The 21,819-nt window shown below is 39.6% G+C and overlaps 1 protein-coding gene across 26 annotated transcripts in view; it reads right to left on the reverse strand.

Moving 5' to 3' along the window:
- Window positions 1-21,819, reverse strand: part of TTN (titin) — a 237,758-nt gene that overhangs the window by 200,300 nt on the left and 15,639 nt on the right. For 24 of the 26 annotated variants that reach the window (XM_069983045.1, XM_069983049.1, XM_069983032.1 and 21 more), the window contains exons 5-29: window positions 21,500-21,585; window positions 21,133-21,377; window positions 20,477-20,693; window positions 18,874-19,020; window positions 16,034-16,468; window positions 14,574-14,843; window positions 14,355-14,480; window positions 12,720-12,974; window positions 12,402-12,467; window positions 11,781-12,039; window positions 8,945-9,002; window positions 6,557-6,760; window positions 6,181-6,323; window positions 5,872-6,059; window positions 5,370-5,600; window positions 4,818-5,062; window positions 4,496-4,716; window positions 3,989-4,153; window positions 3,732-3,900; window positions 1,965-3,643; window positions 1,586-1,867; window positions 1,194-1,460; window positions 829-1,101; window positions 477-740; window positions 16-276 (exon numbers count right to left, since the gene is read on the reverse strand). In XM_069983045.1, coding sequence (XP_069839146.1) covers window positions 16-276; window positions 477-740; window positions 829-1,101; window positions 1,194-1,460; window positions 1,586-1,867; window positions 1,965-3,643; window positions 3,732-3,900; window positions 3,989-4,153; window positions 4,496-4,716; window positions 4,818-5,062; window positions 5,370-5,600; window positions 5,872-6,059; window positions 6,181-6,323; window positions 6,557-6,760; window positions 8,945-9,002; window positions 11,781-12,039; window positions 12,402-12,467; window positions 12,720-12,974; window positions 14,355-14,480; window positions 14,574-14,843; window positions 16,034-16,468; window positions 18,874-19,020; window positions 20,477-20,693; window positions 21,133-21,377; window positions 21,500-21,585 — 6,756 coding nt within the window. The remainder of the gene's footprint in view (window positions 1-15; window positions 277-476; window positions 741-828; window positions 1,102-1,193; window positions 1,461-1,585; window positions 1,868-1,964; window positions 3,644-3,731; window positions 3,901-3,988; window positions 4,154-4,495; window positions 4,717-4,817; window positions 5,063-5,369; window positions 5,601-5,871; window positions 6,060-6,180; window positions 6,324-6,556; window positions 6,761-8,944; window positions 9,003-11,780; window positions 12,040-12,401; window positions 12,468-12,719; window positions 12,975-14,354; window positions 14,481-14,573; window positions 14,844-16,033; window positions 16,469-18,873; window positions 19,021-20,476; window positions 20,694-21,132; window positions 21,378-21,499; window positions 21,586-21,819) is intronic. The other 2 variants (XM_069983048.1, XM_069983050.1) reach the window with 2 other exon arrangements.

Here is a 21,819-nt window from a genome sequence, read left to right on the forward strand (position 1 = left end):
GGGTTTGTGAAGTACCTGAAACAGTAAGTTTTCCACTAGTTTGCTGTTCCCCAGCAAAGAATGTGTACTGTCCTTCCTCGTCCTTCATCATATCAGTAATTGTGAGTCTGTATATCTTGCCCTTGGATTCGATCTTGTACTTTGGACTTGGCTTAAGTTCTTCATTTTTGAAAAGCCATAGGGCGTCAATTCCAGCATGGGACAATTCCACCTCTAAAGTTACATTCTCTGTTTCTGTGCAAGTCCTGTCATCCAGTCCTCTTATGATTGTGATTTCTGTGAGATAACAAGTAACAGTATAATGTTATATTGGTAACTTAAAGGTATACAAGAGTGGTGAACTAATAAACTATCATTTTGTACCATAAAACATCTACTACTGGCATTTCCCATGTAAATCACACAAGTATTGTAAAGCAGATATAATAGTCTATGTCCCCTTTAAATGCATCAATAAAGGCAATACTAATACTTACTTTCTACGGTAAGCTTGCAGGTGGATTCCACTTTACCGATCATCAGCTTAACCTCTCCTTCATCAGAAGCATAAGCTCTTGAAAATACCAGCCTCTGCTTGGCACCTTTGGAAATGGCTTGCACTCGGTCATCAAGTTTAACTGGTTGATCATTGACTGCCCACTTGGCAGAAGTCATATCAGGAACAGACACCTTACACTCAAGGACAGCTTTTGTTCCTTCTATAGCATGGACATCATTTAGGGGTATGACAATCTCAACACCTGTGGAAGGTAAGTATAGTATTTACACCAGGTCTTATATCTAGCAGTTGAGTTATATAGAATTTGTGTGATACAAGCTAATACTCACTGTAAACAGACAAATGTCCAGATGTGGAAAGATCCAGGCCTGGTACTGTAAAGGTATAATTTCCAATATCATCTGAGGTAGCATCTTCAATGAGTAACATGTGAGACTGTTTGTCAATCACAATGTGAATACGATCACTGGGCTGAATCTCTTCTCCATCTTTCAGCCAGACTCCTTCGGCATTTTCCAGAGATACTTTTACTTCCATCTGAGCGATGTCGCCGTCACATACTTTCTGGTCTGTAAGACCTTGTATGATTGTGATAGGACGAGCTATAAAAAAAAGAAAAAACAAAGAAAGATATTTAATCAATTATAGTACATCTGTGCAAGATATTTTCACAAAAACAAGATAATCTACTCACGTTTCACTTTCATCTGTGCAGTGGTCTTTTTCCCAGAAACCACAAAACTGTATTCTCCTTGATCTTCTTTTGTGACATCTTTAACTGTAAGGACATGACGTCCTCTACGGGATGTAGTGCTGTATTTGCCATTAGGTACAATCTCTTTGTCACCATGGTACCATTTACCCTCAATGTCTTCAAGAGAAATTGAGCATTCAAACTCTCCAGATTGTGTTTCTGGAACCTCGATGTCTTCAAGTTCTTGGGTGAACTCAACAGGAGTACCTGCGATAAACATGGGGGTTTAATACAATTATAACATGTGTAATACTATGATAAATTCAAAATACCCCTAATTTCTTAAAGTTGTCACCAACAGTTACTTTTTTTTTTGTTATGCTTTTCCTTACCTTCAACAATCAGTTTAGCAGTTGTCTTTACAGATTCGTCTTCTTTAAGGGCACAAGAGTATTCATCAGCATCTGACATTTCAATGGCAAGCACCGAAAGGAAATGGATTTTTCTTTCAGAATGCATCCTGTACTTATCACCAGAGTGAATTTCCACGCCGCTTTTAAACCATTTCACTTTGACAAATGGTTCTGATGTTTCACACTCAAATGTTTTGATGTTCTCTTTTTCTTTTGCTGTCAGATCTTCTAATTCTTGGGTGAATGTGATTAGCTGTTTGCCTGCAGGGGAAGAAATAGCATTAGATTAGGTTGGGGGAAGTAAAACATTTTGTTTTAAGGAAGAATTTGGAAGAATTATTGATTAGGGATGTCCCACCTTGCACAAGCAAAAATGCATGACTTGAGGTTTCACCAGCCAAGTTGATGGCTTTTACCATGATGCTGGCAGAGTCTTCTGCAACAACATCTCTGATAACCAGTTCACACACATTGTCTTCTGGCCAGTACCAATAAATGCGGTCAGATCTTTCAACCTTGACACCATTTTTGAACCACTGGCATTCTGGATCTGGTTTTCCTACAACACGGACACGGAAGTGAGCTTCTGCTCCCTGGGCAACGGTTTGACTCTGGATTCTTTCCAGTATCTTGGGAGCTTCCATGCTGGGAGACAGCTCAATTCTATCTGGTTTAAAGGTTGGAATAGTAATTTTGCCTTCAATTTCAAGTGCTTTCTTTTCCTCCTCAGTTAGTTCTTTGGTCACATGAAGGAGATCGTCTTTTGTCTTTTTCAGCATTTCCTCGTATGCTTCATCTTTTCTGCGTGATTTCAGCTCAACAGCAGTAATAGCTTCATAGTACCCTTCTTCTGTCCTGCGCTTAAATTTGCTGCGAAGTTCTTCTGATTCTTCAGTGATTTTGTCATGAGTAATTCTTTCAGCCCTCTTGAGTTTTACAAATTCTTTTCCTCCTGCATCTACTTTCTTCACTTCAAATGGAAGTTTTCCAGGTTCAGCTGCAGGAGCAGCAACTTTAGGCTCATGTGTTCTCCTCAGCACAGATCTAAAATCTTCTTTTTGCTGAATCTCTAGTTTCACTGAATGTTCAACCACACCTTCAGGGTTTTCTGCTGTGACCCTAACATCACCAGAATCATAAGATTTACAGTCAACAATTTCAAGGTAATATATTCCATCATAGCGAAGTCTGAATCTTTTGCTCTTACGAATAAGCTGTCCGTTGAGGTACCAATTTACTTTTGGTTGTGGATAACCAGTAACACGGCATCGGAATCTTGCTATTTCTCCTTCATAAACTCTTGCGGGTTCAGGGAACAAAACAATTTCTGGTTTCTGCTTTTCTTTGATGTCTTCTGTTACGCCTGCAAGGGCACCTTCATGTGCCAGCCTTTCCAGCTCTTCAATTCTTTGCATACTTTGCCTGCCTTCTGGCAGTTGAGACTCTTCAACAAGGCTCTTCTCATCTTTCACAATTAAGGTAGCTGATGTGTGGTCTGTTCCATATTTATTAGTTGCCCTACAGGTAACAACACCACTGTCTCTAGGATAAGCTACTTCATAATCAAGGCTACAGTAGCCAAACTCATTCACCATTCGAAGCCTGTTGGCAGCCGCCAATGGCTTTCCATCATGAAGCCATTCAACTATCATTGTTGGGTCTCCGATTGGTGTAAGACGACATTCAAAGTGTGAAGGCCCAAAGCGCTTGAGCCTTACTGAAGTCAGCTTCTTCTTAAAGAATGGTTTTTGTTGCTTCTCTTTATCATATAGGTCTCCTTCTTCCCATTGTTCCTGACCATAACGCAGATGTAAGGGCTCCAGCTCTGGAGCTGCAATTTCTTTTGCCTTGTATGTTCCCTTTGGAATGATTAGTTTTCTCTCTGGTTCAGGCTCTGCAAATTCAACCTCAATGTTGACTTTGCATCTAGTTGTGTCACGTCCGGCTTTGTTAATAGCAGTGGCAGTATACCATGCGGAGTCACTGCCAGCTGTAGACTGAATTTTAAGTGCTGCTTGTCCTTTATTTCCTTCAACTCTGTAAAGTAAAGATAATTTACATCAGTATCTTTGTTGCATGTTGTGCAAAATAGGTTAAAAATATTATCACTTTTATAGATACTCACATTATGTTTGGAAATTTGTGAGGAGCTATGATATCACTGTTCTTTAGCCATACAATATCAGGATTGGGATTGCCAACAGCTTTCACAGCCATTTCCAGTTTGTTGCCTTGTTTGACACTGACATTTTTAAGTTTTTCCACAAACTGTGGTCTTTGTAAATGTTCTTTTGCTGCAGAGAAAACATATAAAGGCAGATTAAACTGGAGCACTGAGAGCAAATTTCCTCAGAATATAGACGCAAAGCAGAAATATTATACCTTCTACAGTTAATGTCATTGAGACTGAAGTTTTGCCAGCTCTGTTCTGAGCAATGACAGTCCATTCTCCAGAATCAGTTGGCATTGCTGGGACTATGATAAGTGACTGTGTTCCATCTTCCTTGACGACAATTTTATGAGTATAGTCATTGACAATTTGTTGACCTAAAAGATAATAAATAAATAAAATATAGTTTCTTTAATACAGTTTATGAAATAGGTATCATATTAGTCCATTACAGTAAAAAAAAGCACTAAATCTAGGGGACTCCATGTAGACCCTAAAAGTAGTTGAGAGCCTGGAACAGCTCATACAATGCAGTGCATATTGATACAGCACCACTGAACATCTTAAAAAGGTTTGATTAAAAAAATAGTACTCACTGCACTAATACAATTGGTATTTTTTTATCATTTTTATCACATGAAATATACCGCAAGTAATCAAATATGTGCTGTACTAATGTTTCTTCAAAAGCAATAAAAAGTTTGTATGAAATTAGTTACCGTTGTGGAACCAATATGTTTCAGGCATTGGTCTTCCGACAACTTTCAAATCAAATCTTGCAGTTTGACCTTCAGCACATTTGAAGGATGCAGGTTTCAAGACAAAGACTGGTTTGTATAATCTCTCCAACTGGGACTCATCAGTTTCATCCAGTCGGCGAGCAGGAGAACGAGCAGGAGAGCGTCCAGGGGAGCGACTTGGTGACCTTGGAGATACAGACCTTCAATAATACAAAAGGGAATAAGTTAGAATTTTAACCAGGATTGATCAATGAACTTGAAGCAGAACATCAAAGTGAAAATAAATATAAAAAAGATATACCTTATTCTTTTAACAGCTTCTGGGGCTGGAATGTAGGCTGGACCTCCTGTGGGTGCCACCGGCTCCACATACAGCTTTCCTGAGCAAATGGCATTTCCCTTAAAGTTACTGGCCAAAGCGGTGTAAATACCCTCATCTTCAGGCATCAGGACAGGGATGCGCAGACTGGCTCTGCCGTCTTGTAGGGTTTCCGTTTTATAGCGTCCTTCTTGTTTTATACGTCTACCATCTTTGAACCATGCAATCTGCAAAAAACAGAAACATTAATAGCTTAATATAAAAGACAGTCTTTGTAAATAAATATTCCTCAAGAAAACATTATTTTTAGGTAAAGTTTATGTTACAGGCTCCAATTTCTACTGATCCAAATTTAATATGTTATTATGACATTGTGCCATCAACAAGGGTACATGCCACGTTATAACCACATGGTGGCTGCGTATAGACAACACAACATAGTATCACAAAATTATCTCAAGAAAATCGTCTTTGGGCATGTCGAAAGGGGACAGATACCTAATTAATGTTTACGAGTATAAATGGTATAATTACCTTTGGTACTGGGTAGCCGGACATTTTACAGTGAAAGGTGACCCCCATTCCTTCAAGGATCTGGTAACTTTTAAGTCTAATGTCAAATCCTGACTCAATCATTTCAGACTCCTCAATATCGATAATCATCTCTTCTCCATCTTCTTCAAGAAGTTCTTCTAAGCTGATCTTAATAATTCTGTATTCAATTTCTTGAATCAGTTTCTCTTCAAATGCTGTTAGCTGATACTCCTAGGAGAATAAAATCGAATGCAAGGCAAATTAAGCAACAATACCTGTAATAGATGTATTCAGTGGCTTGCATATATTATAAAATAAAAGTGATGACTAATACAAAATAAGAAAAAGCTGCCAAATATAGTCTGTAAAACCAACTTCTGTAAACTAGACACTGTATTCAATATGGAGTATACAAGGCTTCAGTAATTAAATTATTCATTCTTTATGGTTTTGTGGAATATTTAAAGCCATCCGTCATTCCGTTCTTTAAGTAGACATTTACCTCGGCATGGATTGTAGTTTTCACTTGAGTAGTATCCTTAGCCATCTTCTTTCTGATAAGTGTTTGCTCTCTTTCGTATTCCTTATCATATTCGGCTTGAGGGGCCACGGGTGCCACTTCGGCAACTTGTGGTTCAGGCACGTATGGAGTTGCTTCTTCATGCATTCTCATGATAGAGTCATATTCAGCTGTTGACAGGCAAAACGTGAGAAAACAAAAAATCAATAGTAATAAATAAAGATGTGGAATCAGAATGTTTTTTTGAAAATAGTTTTTTGGAGGTTTATTTTTATATGGATGCTCCATTACCTTCTTCTAGTAGATTAGTAGTTTCACTAGTTTCTCCATGTTTGTTACGAATAACGACGCTATATTCTCCAGCGTCGTCAGCAAAAGTCATAGAAATCTCAAGTTTGCATTCTCCGGTATCTTTGTTATATGAGACTTTATATCTGTAATGGCAAATATATGTGTTATATATGGTTCTTTTTGGTTTTTACATAGAAGGATTAAGTCCATTGGGTCATATGACATCACTTCTACAACAAGGTTTTAGAATGACAGGAAAATATGTGAAATTTTCAAACAACTGTAATCTAAAAATCTTCAATGTTTGGTATGAAAATAATATTTAGGTGCTTTTATTTTAAAGAGATTATTTATCCGGTGTGTTATAATGTAGTACCTGTATCCTGTATTTAGGGGAACTCCAGCCTTTTTCCAGTAAACATGTGGCTTGGGGTTACCTCCAATCTGACAATCAAATATAACCTGGCCTCCCTCAACTAATTTCTGGACTGTTGGTTTTCTGATGAAGTAGGGAGCTACTCCTTCTCCAGTTTCAGCAGGAGCAGTCAACTCCACTTCCATCTTTTGTTCTTCTGTTATCCTGTAAAAGAAAAATACTCATTGTATTAATAATTGAGAAATGTCAGTGTTTGTTTTACATTTTCTCTTCTAATTTTCTAATCATCTGTATTTTATATAGAGAAGGCTTTCTCTGTATTAGACACAGTGGCACTTCTACACATTCAGCTATACCATTGCCATAGAATAATAATAATAATGATATCACAAGGGGTCTAATCACTGAGACCTCCAAAATCCAAAAAATGGAGTGCTCACTGCCCAAGGCTCAAAAGCATTCAGCAGCCCCATGGAGAATGGAGCACAGGCCACAGTGGCTGCACAGGCATGGTGAGAGCTCTATTCATTGTAGGGGTGGTTGTTTCCCCCCAAATCAGTAGGGGGTCCTGTTAGCTATAAATAGAGGATACCATACTGATATAGGAACACCACTTATTTAGTTATTTATGGCAGCTTTCTTTGTTTACATGCAATATTAGGCTGTGTTCACATCAGTAATTGAGGCTACATTTTGAGCTACTGTTGCAGATTCCGTCACATTTGTTGGGAAAAAAGCAGCATGTGGTTCTATTTTTCCAGCAAAACAGCTGAGCCCAAGGATCCCAATTTTAAGTCAATGGTGTCTGTTGGGTGCCACTGGTATCCATTTTGCAATTTTTTTGCTCCTTTCATGCAACAGAAAACATAATTTATACAGCAAATGTGAACAAAGCCAAAGTCCATACACATTAAGGCTATGTTCACACTATGTAAAACTAGTTCTCACCGCAGAACTACGGCCATAGTTTTGAGGGGCAGAACATAGCCTTATTTTTAATGGGATCCCAGCCGGAGTGTACACACATTGTGTGCGCTCCAGCCGGGATCCCATGCAGTGCCAGAAAAAACTGACATGTCAGTTTTCTGCGGCCGGAATTCAGTGAATTCCGGCCGCAGAAAGCCCAGTCAGTGCACACAGTGAAGCGAGCAGCTCCGGCCACTTACTTCACTGTGTGCTATCGGAAGCTGTGATGCGGGCACGCGCTGATGCACCTGCATCAGAGCTCCGCAGCGGGAAAGATTACCCGGCCGGTACTTAAGTAGCAGCCAGGATGATCCGTGCAGAGACCGGCCGTTCCGTGACCCGGCCGAGGTCACGGAACGGCCGGTTTCTTACGTTGTGTGAACATAGCCTAAATATGTGTCAGCTGAACTCCCTCAGTGGGATCAGCCAACCATCTAATGTATATGATAATCTATCAACCCTCCCCTGATGGCAGATGTTGGGGAGAAAAGAGTAGGGCATGTTGGTTTTTAACTCACTCATCATCACTTGTTCTTGAGACAAGCCATAGCCAGAACTACCTGGTAGCAACTTTCTCTCCCCTCCCCATTCAAAACAAATGCAAACCTGTGCAAGCCAAGCGTGCATGTAATGGGGGGATTGGGATTAGAGATGAGCGAACCTAGAGCATGCTTGAGTCTATCCGAACCCGAGCATTCGGCATAACGGGGGCTGCTGAACTTGGATAAAGCCCTAAGGCTATGTGGAAAACATATCCATGTATTAATGTTTTCCAGACAGCTTAAGAGCTTTATCCAACTTCAGCAGCCCCGATAGACTCGAGCATGCTTGAGGTTCGCTCATCTCTAATTAGGCTATATTTGTTGGCCAACAGATCCTCTATGTGTATTCTCTACTGCAGTGCTTTTCAAACTGTGAGGCGGGCCTCACCAGTGAGGCGCCCCCTAGTTGTTTGTGAGGCCCAGCTGGGGAGCCACTTTTCTTAAAAGTAACAATCATCTGCTCAGTCCTTTTGCTGTTTGCTAAAATCTCCATTTTAGTAACATTATTAATTTATTTTGTGCTTTATTACAATATAGAGCTTAGGAGACAGGTGAAAGGTAGCCCTAACATTATTTTCAGCTTTTAAATGGGCCTTCATCTCAGATGGTGAGGCCCAGGTACCCTCTTGGTCAGTCTGGTGAGGCCCAGGCATTGCCTTGGTCTGTTGGGTGAGGCTCCAGAAGAAAAAGTTTGAGATGCACTGCTCTACAGTAATACAGCTTGGGTCATATTTCTAATTTTGGTATACTGCTGCTGGATTATAGAAGGATAAAAAGAGACAATTTCCTCAGGGTCTCCATCACATAGGGTCCTACTCTACCTTTCAAATAAATTACAACCCAAAAACTAAAATTAGAATAAAGAGAACAAAATAATTACTGTTTTTCTTCAGTCATTTTTTCAGTAATAGTTTCTCTTGCTTCATACTCTTCGGAAACTAAAAGAAAACAGAGAAGAAAAGGTTTGGGGGGAAAAATTACATATAATTCACTTCTTGGCTTAATGGGATATTAAGTTTTCAACTTACAGTAAATAGCAAACTCAGCACAGTTATATGAGTGTATACTGCTTCCCAGTAAGTACATTTATAGACACACAAATATCACAGTTGACGCCACCCTCACTTCAAGCTAATCACAACAAGCACTGATCAAAGCAGCCATCTTCCCCACCTGTCCAAGCCTCCTGCTAACTTGGAGATACCAGTAACACCACATTAGATAATCACTGTAGGACAAGAACAGGTGCAATGCCCTCCCCTCCTCTACCAAGATAATGTGTGTCCATGAGAACTTCCAGGCCCCCATACAAGGTTCTTACATTGTACCCCTATCAAATTTCCACCACCTCCTTAGTGAGGAAGCAATGCTACACTAGATTGTTCTTATGCTTAAAGTATCACTGTCTCTTTGAAAAATGTTTGACATGTCACGCGTAAAGTAACACCTAACGTGCACACTAGAAATAGTTCACCACTCTTAACATGTCTATCATTATTGAAAAAATACACAAGGCCTTCTGTCTTCCAAAGTTCTCTATATCTTTTTAATAAAAATTTATAAATTCTGACAAAATATGTGCATGATATCTGACCACAAAACATGTTGTAGGGGCTATCCAGGATAAGAAAAAAAAGCTTCCAGAAACAGAGCCACTCTTGTCTTCAGTTGGAGATGTTGTGGCCTAGTTCCATTGAAGTGAATGGAGCTGAGTTGTAATACCACATGTAACCTGAGTACAAGGGTGGTGCTGTTGGAAGAAAACAGCTTAATTTTTAAAATCCAAAATAACCTCTTTGTTTATGCATCAACTGAGCTTTCTAATGGACTTGTGCACTAATATGCTCAGTTGGTAAGCTTATACAGCCTCTATGGTCACACCCAAGTTACATTACACATTTCACCCAATTTCACATGAGCATTCTACATAGGTTTTGAGGTGGATCTTTGATGTTTAAAATTTGTATCACTAAAACTATAGCAAGGCCTGGAAACTCAGCTGTAGTATAGGCACATATACATGGACTAGAGATGAGCAAACCTTGAGCATGCCCGAACTTTCGGCATTTGATTAGCCGTGGCTGCTGAACTTGGATAAAGCCCTAAGGCTATGTGGAAAACATGGATATAGTCATTGGCTGTATCCATGTTTTCCAGACAACCTTAGAGCTTTATCCAAGTTCTGCAGCCCCAGCTTCAAATACCGAACGTTCGGGTTTGGATCGACTGGAACCCGAACCCGGTTCGCTCATCTCTAACATGGACCATAGGACATTTTTACATGGCAGTATTCTGGTCACCATTTTGCATCACAATTTGTAAGCCAAATTTTTTATTCAAATTTTCATATAAAAGTTTCTATACACTATATGGACTTCCTAGTAACACGTTTCAACTAGATTTTGATCATGACACTAGTGAATTTTAGCTACAGTCCCATGGTTGAGGTTTTCAATTAAAGTTGTTCTAGGAATTCTAGTTCTCATTCACAGCCAATCCACAAAAAATCAGATGTACTGACAGTTAAAAAAAAAAATTATACTAAGCTATACATGATGATTTCATTTAAAAAAAAAAGTATACAAGATCAACAAACAATTTACACACACTATAACTTAAAACTAATGGATACAGCAAAACAGCCATATAAACCATAACCATTGTACTTGCCTATGCAACAATAACTAGTCTCACTCTAAAGGCTGTATTAACACGTACAGTTTAATTGCAGTTTTTGATACAGCCAAAGCAATGTAAGGCCAGGTTCACACTATGTAAAAAAGACGGCCGCCTTTCATAACAACGGCCATCATTGTGGAAAGAACTTCCATTTTATTTGAAATAACAGACGTTATTTCCACAATAATGCCCATTATTATAAAAGACGGCCATCATTGTTACATTGTGTGAACCTGGCCTAAATAAATAAAAGGGAAAGTACAGGAGAGCACTATATGTCGGCTTCATATCTACTCCTGGCTTTGGCTCAAAATACAAAGCATACACATAACAAGTATAACAAAGATATACCCAAGATGTACAAAGCATAGACATAACGTCTGTGTTCTCACAATGTCTTTTGTAGGCGAAATAACTGGTGTTGTTTGTTAATGACGTCCGTTACTAATAATCATTATTGACGGCCTTCATTTTAAAATAATTTAGAAACAATGGCCGTTATTTTGTATAAAAAAAAACCAAGATATGCAAAGCATACACATAACAAGTATAACCAATATTAAAATAGTCTTATGAGTCCCTTAATGACCAAAAGATAATACTTTAAAAAGGCAAAATAAGTACATAAAAACTGAAGAATTCCATGTAAAATAAAAAAAATGAGCCGAAACATATAAATATACATTGCTCTATTTTGGCACTCATTATTACAGTCGCCTGTTATATGCCTCTTCTTCTAAACAATACATTTTTTTTTTACCTTTTTAGATGCAAATGAGATTATAGTCCCATAATTAATTTCCATAAACTTTTCTACTAGTTAGTAAAAACTTGCAGATTTCATCCATACAATTCAAGACCAAGATGATGACACTACTGAAACAGATTTCACACAAATAGACTACAAATGTCACTATCCAGTTGTCCACCATAAATACAGGAAGGTAATAAAACACAGCTGCTCCCAACATTCAGCACTCTTGCTATTTTGAACCAGCGCCACCCAAAATAAGCTCAAACATATGGTATTAGCTTACCTTGAACGAGGAGGTAGCAAGAAGTGCTGACCGTGCCTGCCTCGTTGGTTGCTGTACAAGTAAATCTGCCGCTGTCTTCGGCAAATGCCTCGCGAATCACAAGGCGTACGATTTGTTCTTCAAAGGTAATTTGGAAATCAATTGAATTTTCAATTCGGTAATCCTCGCGATACCAAACCACAGTTGGTGGAGGGTACCCAGCAATGGCACACTCCAAAGTCACAGACTCGCCTTCAAGGACTGTCACATTTTTCAAGCCCTGTGAACAAGAACAAGATGTAGTTTCCTCGCTATCGACTGAACAATTAACATAGGTCATATACATTTATTCTTTAACTAATACTCCGTTTTCTATCTAGTAGGCCATGTGTTTGCCCAAAGGCGACAGTAGACATATATGACTTGTCTATACAAAGAGTCTTATGCTTACATATAACTAATATTCCATCCATTAAAAGGAAGAAATACCAATACCCATAAGTAAGTAAGAAGTAAGGGAAGGGTGGCCCACCCCCATTGTCTATACCTTGAATCAGATAATTGGTCAAGCTTTTGAAATTTGAAAGGTATCTATATCCTAAGATCCAATAAATGAACAGATCCACTAAATTTTTTACTTACAGAAACTAAAGTTGGAGGAGAAACAGGGACTTCTGCTGGTTCAGGCACCCGGGCTGCTTCCTCAGCCTGCAACATATGGAAGAGTGTTAGCTTTTCTATAGGAACGGGTCTAAATATAGTCGTACTGGGTGGACTGATGTATAGGATTTCTCCTGCATATGGTCATGTTAGAAGCATGGTAAAGTACTAATAATACACACGCGTTTACATAGCAGCAAGTAGTAAGGAGATAGGGCCATTGAGAAGAAAGACTATTTTTGTTATAGCTGGACGTTATGCAAAGAATCAAAAAGGTGAAGAAGATTCTTGATAACCAACCTCATATCGGTACTGAAATCTATCTTCACGCGCAAAGCCACCTGAAACACTCACGCCTACATCTCTTTTCATTTCAACATCATAGCGGGTTTTGTAGGCCTCAGTTGTCTCTGGCGGAGAGACAACCATTTCTGGCGTTGCTCGAGCTTCATGTGGTATTAAGTGTGGCGCTCTCACAGATTTGGTGATCTTCTGTGAAGCTGCCGTGGATAATTCTTTCTCCAGAGTTGCTATAGCAGATCCTGCAATTGACACCTGACCCATCCAAAGAGGAAATCTGTTATCGTACGATCACGTAGCCGAATATTTTAAAGATGCGCTTTGTTTTTATCCATGCTTTAATGATTTGCACACTGCATTGCTTTTCCTGCTGATATCATTGGCTCTTGACCATTTTTTTTTTTTACATTTTTCAAGATTTTTTGGCAATTTTTGCTTATTTCATCCAGAATTTTATTACACAGTATTGGCTTTGTATATCACTTATTCCTGTTTTACTTATCTTTATCTATGTAGCTGACAAATAATAAACTGAGTAAAAAAAAGAGGACAATTGTGGAAATAACTGGACTTCCAACGTCAAATTGGGGGTGCAGCGTCTCCTGAGGCCTTACTATATTGTGACCGCACCATATGCTATTGTATATGAAAAACTTTAGTCTGTCAGCAGAAGTTATTCATATGCAATGCTAGCAAATAGCGCCACCACAAATAGAAAGGCCATCGGAGACACTGCACCCCGTGCAAATTTTCGAATCTTACTCATGAACAAGAAAGGAAAAAAATGTAAATATAGATTTTTGAATCAGATACTATTAAAATAATAATCTATAAAAAGCAAAGTCATCTGTGACTGGTATATGGAATAGTTTACAAGAAACTATAAATGACTTCTAGAGACTTAATATTTTTTCTGAACTTGATCATTAAAGTTGGCAGAGCATCTTTAAAAATCGGAACAAGAGAAAAAGTAAGAGGTTGCTGTCCAAACACAATACACAAGACGCATAAAAACAGGAACATACAAATAAAGACACTTAGCCACAAACGTTATGTGCAGAAGATGGGGAAAAAAGAGTGAAGAAGCTTTTTTTTATGTGTTAAACATTTATTGCAGCTAAGAAGAAAGTATAAGACCAAGTTCCTATGCTACAGCTGTCACACATAGACCATGCCCATAGAAAGAAGCCAATGCCTGTTCAATTTTGCAAATTTTTTTTTTTTTTAATTCAAACATTGGCCACCACATGTGGGCATGCTTTGGTATGCATGCGACAGCTGAAGTGAGAGAACCTGTCCTAAAGGAAGTTGGTAATAAGTTAATGGGTAGCTTTTTTTAGTATGCAGTATGACAACTGCAAAGTAAAAAAAAAAGTATAAGTAATAAATAAGTTGTCCTGTATTATTATATTAAGGTGATATGAAGTGTTTTAATAACTACAGATGTGTATCAGGCAACACATTACATATCCAATATATCAATCAGGGTAATAACATTCTATTGCTTTCAGGTTTGTTTTATTAATAACAATATTATGATGATGAATTAGTGAAGCGTTACAACTGCCGACATAGTCGGATGTATTACTGGCAGCAGTGATGTATTGCCTGATATACATGTCACTCATTTCTTACCTCTTGTGTATGTTCAGGTCTAGGAACTGTAACTTTAGTGATGGAAAAGTGAGGAATAGGTGTGTGTGAGATAGTTTGCTCCACTTGGACTACCGGTACGGTTGGTGGTTCTGGAGTCCTTTTAATCTACATTAATCGATAAAATTGTGTTGAGTTTTTTTTATTACCAATTACAATTAGAGAAATGATGGCAAAATAAAAAAGAAGTCTGGGCCTAACCTGAGGAACAGGTGATGGCACATGCTCTGTGGTTATTATTTTTGGAACAGTTGGGACCTGAACTTCTGGAGCTTTTATAGGTTTAGTGACAACTTGGCGCTCAGGTGAGAAATCAATGGTTTTTCTAGCAGAAACATGCTCCTTGTATTCATACTGCAGAGCAGTTTCTTCTGCATAACCTTCTTCTGTGTATCCTGGTTGTCTACCGCGTGCAAGGTCAACTGCAGCGACAACTGTAGCCACAGCTCCCGCTTTTTTCCCAGTTTCCATCTAAAGGCAACATTAACACAGTTCATACAAACCTCCATAGAAACATGAAGAAAAGAAGGTGCAAAACATGTGCAATGAAGAGACACAAACAAGAATATAAAGGAAGAATCCAATCTAAGAATCCAAGACACCAAATAGTTGCTACCATCGTAGGTTAAGAGACCATCATAAAAAAAAGCTGGAAAACTTCTAATTCTCCATTCAAGAGTTTGGTGTCATTTATAAAACCTTTGACATGCTGTTCAGTCATGTACAAAGTTCAGATGGTACTGGGTCTCAACCCTGAGGCCCACTACAATCCATACAAATCCATCAAAATTTTTGAGACACATGTCAAAAGTTTTTACAAATGACGCTAATACTTTGATAGGACAAGATATGTTTCTTATATAATACTCTACATGTCTCATAGCACCTGCTGATTGATAGCATAGAACATAAAGAAAATACATATACATATAATACACAGGTGCACAAACACATAAAAGATACTAGCTCATATAAAAAAACAGGAGTTTCTGGTGGCTCTCTGTTCTTATATGGCCCACAGTGTTATCATGCACAGGGTCTATTTGTGGCAATTTCCAAACACCAAACAAAAAGAAGTGATCAGAAATGTGAAGAAGATTGCAAAGAAAAGTGCCCGTGGTCAATGTGAGTGCAGAAGATGTGGTCACTGAGTTGGTACCTCATCCGTTTCTGCTGACGCATCAGAGGTATCTAGCGTTTCTGGGTAAAGAAGAGTCCGGCTCCTCGCTTGCTGTACAGCGGCCAGAACTGTAGCCACAGCCGATACTTTCTCTGAATCGCAATTTGTCTGTACAACCATTAAACGTACACGACAATAGAAGTCTTTAGGTTCTTATGCTCCGTAACAATTGCGCAAGAACAAACAGGCTTAGGTTATAAAAGTCTGAATTCCTAGACGTGTGACCGGTGTCAGTGGCTGCGTACCTTACACTGTATTTTTACCAGTCGCATGGTTTAACCATTTTTCAACCAAAGTAGAACCAAAATGAGAGCCTAGGATCAGCCAATGGTACTGGTCACAGGACTTTAGTTAGCAGACATTCCTATCAGATATCCCGAATGAAAGGAACCCATCATATCAAGCAGTGTGTTAGCTTCCACAATTCTGATCAGAAACATGACTTATCTACTATGTGTGCACATCCAGCAGCTGAAATCACCTGTTGAACCTGTTGAGCTTGTTGAACCTGTTGCTGTTGTTGAACCGCGTGCATCTGCTCGCGTCTGGCGGCAGCAGCTTCTACATGTCTGGTGGCAGCAGCTTCTACATGTCTGGTGGCAGCCGCTTCTACATGTCTGGTGGCAGCTGCTTCTACATGTCTGGTGGCAGCTGCTTCCACATGTCTGGCGGCAGCTGCTTCCACATGTCTGGCGGCAGCAGCTTCAGCATGTCTGGCGGCAGCTGCTTCTACATGTCTGGTGGCAGCAGCTTCAGCATGTCTGGCGGCAGCAGCTTCTACATGTCTGGTGGTAGCAGCAGCTTCTACACGTCTGGTGGCAGCAGCTTCTACCGTTCTCGAAACGGTCTCTTGTCTGCTTTTTTCGCTGGACACAACTACACTGCTTACAGACGTTTTTCCAGCTTCCTTCCTTACCTGGTATTTATGAAAAAAAGTTTTGCTGATCATAAGAAAATAAATTCAAAAATACGACTAGCGCCAAAGAGCCAAAGAGAAGCAGATGAAATGAGCGAGATGGAAGCATGGGAATGAACGTGATCTGATGAAGATGATGGCAAAATAATGAAGGTCAGCGAAGCGTTCAGCAAGCTCTTGTTATGTTTTGCTTATGAATCAGGGACAAGCTGGTCCGGAAAGTACAAGCCGCTTTAGAATTTAAAATATTTAAAGAGGTAATCCAGCCATATGATCTTATGATGAGCAGATCACATGGTGTGACATCCAGAATATGACGGTCTATTGGTGCTGCTCATACCATTACTTTGTAGAGTCAGATTCCCAATAAGAGGAATTTCTGAGGTTTCTATAGGAACCTTTTTTTCCCCTGGAACTCAGTGGCGGAAAGAGATCACAGACTCCACCAAAGTAGGATAATTATGACATATGGCCTTACTGGTAATCTGTCCCCCCTAAACGGAAATCACTGCTATACATGGACTAGGAAGACCTTTATGAACATATCCATATGTACCAATAGTAATGAATGAGTCACCTGGGTATTTTTTCTTCTGATATCTACTGCAACTCCTTCCATCAGGGTTTGATTGACGTTAAAGGGGTACTCCGCCGAAAATATTTTTTTCTTTTAAAGCAACTGGTTTCAGAAAGTTATATAGATTTTTAATTTACTTGTATTTAAAAATCTCAAGTCTTTCAGTACTTATCAGCTGCTGTATGTCCTGAAGGAAGTGATGTATTTTCTCCAGTCTGACACAGTGCTCTCTGCTGACATCTCTGTCTGAGCCAGGAACTGTCCAGAGCAGTAGCAAATCCCTATAGAATATCTCTTCTGATCTTGTCAGTTCATGTCTTGGACAGTAGTGGCAGCAGAGAGCTCTGTGTCAGACTGAAAATACACCATTTCCTGGAGAACATACAGCAGCTGAAAAGTACTTGAAGACTTGAGATTTTTAAATAGAAGTAAATTACAAATCTATATAACTTTCTGAAACCAGTTAATTTGAAAGAAAAAGATTTGCACTGGAGTACCCCTTTAAGCTTAAGTAATAGGGTTTGCCCTTAAAATTAACCTTGCCACTGTACAGTAAATTAATGTCGCTGCAGCCTATGCCCGATGCTGGAGCAACGTTAATTTACAATGCAGCATAACACAGGCACAAAAGCTGTGCCGGAGTAATCCGCGGTGAGTCCCAGCTGTCAGAGATAGCCAGGGATCCACGGCAACTGTCAGAACCAGAGCCGCGCTTTGGTGCTGAAAATTAACCCTATAGATACTGTGGTCGGCAAGACCACATCATCTATAGGGCTTCAGACCGAGAATTCCCCCTGTACAGAGGGAGAATTCTCTGTCTGGTAACAATCGGGCCTTTGCGATGTGATGTGAAGCATCAGGTTTCCGGTGTCCTGGCTACGGGGCCGTCAGGGAAGGGAGGGAGGTAAGGACGACGAGCAGCCATGAGCTCTGCCCCCTCCCATTTCTCCCCTGCCGCTGTTACAAGCTTCTAACAGCGGCAGGGAACAGAGGTGAGGGGGCAGAGCTAGGGACTTCCGCTTATGGGATCATTAAGCTGAAGTCCAAAAGGACCTGGGCATTGAGGAATCAATGACCCATGATTGTGAAAGGGTTAAGGAACAGTTTCCTGCTTAAATGAGCACTGTCATTAAAAAAAAAAAATTGATATATTGTAGAGACATGAAACATTTTAATTGGTCGGCAACTAAGTGTTCAGCCCTAATCGATGTCCAGAATGAAATAGGAGAAGTGCAGACTAGAGACATTCTCCCCAATGACTCCAATGTAAGTCAATGGGACAATCTCAGTCACAGGCACAGAGAGTGGAGGGAAAACAGCTCAGCTATGCACTTCTTTCCCCACTTGTAGTGATCACTTTCTACAACATATCAAAAGTTGTTTTTTTTTTAAAGTGACAGTTACCTTTAAGAAATGCTGACGCTTGACTTTTGAAGAATAACTTGCATATGGAGAAGGAGATGTTCAAAGTTTCTTTTAACGCAGGGATGGGGAACATTCGACCCTCCAGCTGTTGCAAAACTACAATTCTCATCATGCCTGGACAGCAAAGCAAAGATTTGGCTGTCCAGGCATGATGGTTATTGTAGTTTTGCAACAGCTGGAGGACCGAAGGTTCCCCATCCCTGTTCTAAAGTATGCTGAGTTATTGATATCAAGCATTACTAAGTTCACAAAAATCTCCCTTGCCCTTTTGTAGCAGTCATAATGGTTTAAGGAAAGTCAGAATTGCTGAGACATTTTAATAATAATTCTATTCAAGTTTCCAGCCTGCCCCTGGTTTAGTTGTGCAATTGCCGTAAATGCTACTAAGGTTTGACTTTTCTACCTGCTCATGGACAGGCTGAATTTGCACAGCAGCCATTGCTGCTGTTCTTTTAGCAGCCATCTCACTTGGAGTAGGTTCTCTCACTCTGGCCATGTCAACAGCAGCAACTACTGTAGCGACGGCTGCTGTTTTTCCTGCTCCATGGACCTATATCAGTCACATTAAAATACATAGTTCATAGATATAATAAAAAAAAAGAACAATCGAGAATACATAAACAATTATTTCCCTTCTCTTAAACCAACCCCACCAAGGCATAGGCTACACAGTGAGCGCAGGCAGACATGTCAGGCTACACATGAAGCCATAAAAATGCATTCTGTCATGTAATGTATTCAATGTTGTTGTGTTAAACCACTGGAAACTTTAAAGCAAATTTACCAGCAGGTACATCCCTTTTTAACACTAATAGACTGGCCCCAGTACAGGGATGTCGGTGCCGGTCTATTCCGGGTCACCGGCCCAGCACGAAGCACTGCGACAGTGTGACAGAACAGCTCCCCTCTTTGACACGGCTCCATTGATTCTAATAGAGCCGCTCCTAGTGCTTAATGCTGGGCCGGTGACCCGGAATAGACCGACTCTGTGCGTGGAAACCGGGTCGCGGTTAAAAAAAATGGACTGCTGCACCAGCATCCCCCCGCTGGCGCCACTCTATTTGTCAAAAATTTTAAAGCGATGTACCTTGCTTTAAGTACCAATATATAATCGCATGACAGCTTCCTAGGATCCAATGTAAATCTCACTAGATTTGTACAATGGTTGCATAAGATTTACATTAACTTTATAATGTTACTGTTAAGTCCAGTAACTTTAGTCTTCAGACATGTCAAATGTTACTGATCACACTGGTTCTCACTCCTGAGACCCGCTTGAAATCAGAAATACTGCGGCAGTGCGCTCCATTCTCTGGCTGGTAGGCCCACCTGACTCAGACATCAACTCTAATGGTGTAAATGGGTCAGATTTGATTGACATCAAGGGAGAGAAGTCTCCATCAACTCCCCCAATCTCAGAATTACAGCGGGGCTCAGGAGTTGGACCCAGTGCAAACAGTAACTTTTGACATGCCTGAGAAGTGGAAATTACATAAAGGTTTTGGGCCATTACTCAAGTAGTATGTCCTGCTCTCTTTGTTTAGTCTATGCCTAATAACTGATTATGTTAAAGAGGTATTCTGCAAAACAAAATCTTTTTTTTATTTTTTTTATTTTTTTTTATTTCTTTCATAGTTATGCTTGATTTTCCTCTTCAATGTATGGAAGCTGCAGCACTGGTGACACAGACAGCTTCCCCAAGTGTAATGTCTATTGTAATGCTAACATGTATTAGAACAGACATCAGAAAAGCTCAGTATCACTAATGCTGCATGCAGCAACCTTAGCAATAGCTAACTGTGCAGCTTCTGAAACTTACAGCTCCTGACACAGCCACTGGTAGCAGCAGAGGGGCCATCAATTGAAACATTAAAAAAATAACATTTTCTTAAATAAAATTTTATTACAAAGTTATATAACTTTTGAAATAAATGAAAGAAAAACACTTTGTTTTGTCCAAATACCCCTTTAACTCTTGATATTGACGGATACAGTAAAGCCCCTACCTCTCTGGTGTCTACTCCAGTAACTGTGATCTGCTCCTTTGATTCCCACTTCTGCTCCATCTTTATGTGAGAGGCAGCAGAAGACACATATACTTCCTGCTTCCAGGGAGGAGGGACTTCGGCACCAACATGTGTGGAGGTAGCCCTTGAAGGAGAAGGAGACTTCACAGATCTAATTGGAGAAGTAGACAGTCCTCGTCCAGCCGGAGAGACTGACCTGAAGGTAATAATAGACAATAATGTTATGATTTACTTACCATGGATATAATGTATTTTCTATATAATACAAAAGATTAATAAAGCAAACTCTATATAACATAGAAAAATGTAAAAACAATAAAAAAACACAAAGTTTAAAATCATTTCATCAACGGGTGTATAGGGCATACACACAAGCTGTCAGCGATCCTGGCAAGAATGTATTCTGAAAAAAATACAGTAGGTGGCGCTGTTTCTCTATGTAAAATTTTAAGATTGCTAAAAAAGAACTTATTTTCTCAATTACAGCTAGTTTTGTGTTAATAGGTTCCTGTACAGAAAAGGTTCTAGTACATGTTGGTAGGTGAGGTAAAAGGTCATATTAAGATAATAGGATTGCTATGGCTTTTAATACTACACAGTAGGACCATAAAGTTTTTAGAGTAACATTCTTTTACCTGACAGGTGATGGTACTGGTGCTTTCACTGATCGAACAGGAGAAGGAGATAGCCGTACTGGTGACGGAGATTGCTGTCTCACCATCTGAACCTTTGTAGGAATCACTGGCGGCGTTGGTGATTTAGATGAAGGCTTAGGAGGAATTCTTGGAGGAGTCTTATGTGGTAGCTGCACTCCTGCAGCAGCTTCAATTGTCATTTCAACTGTGGTACTGGATCGCGCATCAAAATGAGCCTCTACTCTCTGTGAAATGCACATTATACATGGGGATTTACAATCAAATATATTTTCTTTGCAAACTATATGATTGATTGGCTGTGGTGGCACAGATATCGCTGGGCAACATTCACACAATGCAAACTTACCTTTTCGAAACGTGCTTGTCTTGTCTGGGAAATCTGAGCAGTCGATACAATTGTTTTAGTCTTTTTGGCAGGTATTTCTTCTTCAGCTAGAATGGAAGAGGTTAAAAATAAGAGTATATATATATATATATATATATATATATATATATATACACAGTATATACTGATATAGTAGTATAAGACAGTGGGCTCCCGAGGCCCTACCTATGGCCTCCTTATCTGTCAGTGATTGTGTCATTAGAATGTCAGAGAGACATGTCAAAAGTTTTCGGTTGGGGTCAGACACTGCAACTAATTAGGAGAATGAGATGGGAAAAATC

This window comes from Dendropsophus ebraccatus, chromosome 9, assembly GCF_027789765.1.
Source record: "Dendropsophus ebraccatus isolate aDenEbr1 chromosome 9, aDenEbr1.pat, whole genome shotgun sequence".
Taxonomy (NCBI): domain Eukaryota; kingdom Metazoa; phylum Chordata; class Amphibia; order Anura; family Hylidae; genus Dendropsophus; species Dendropsophus ebraccatus.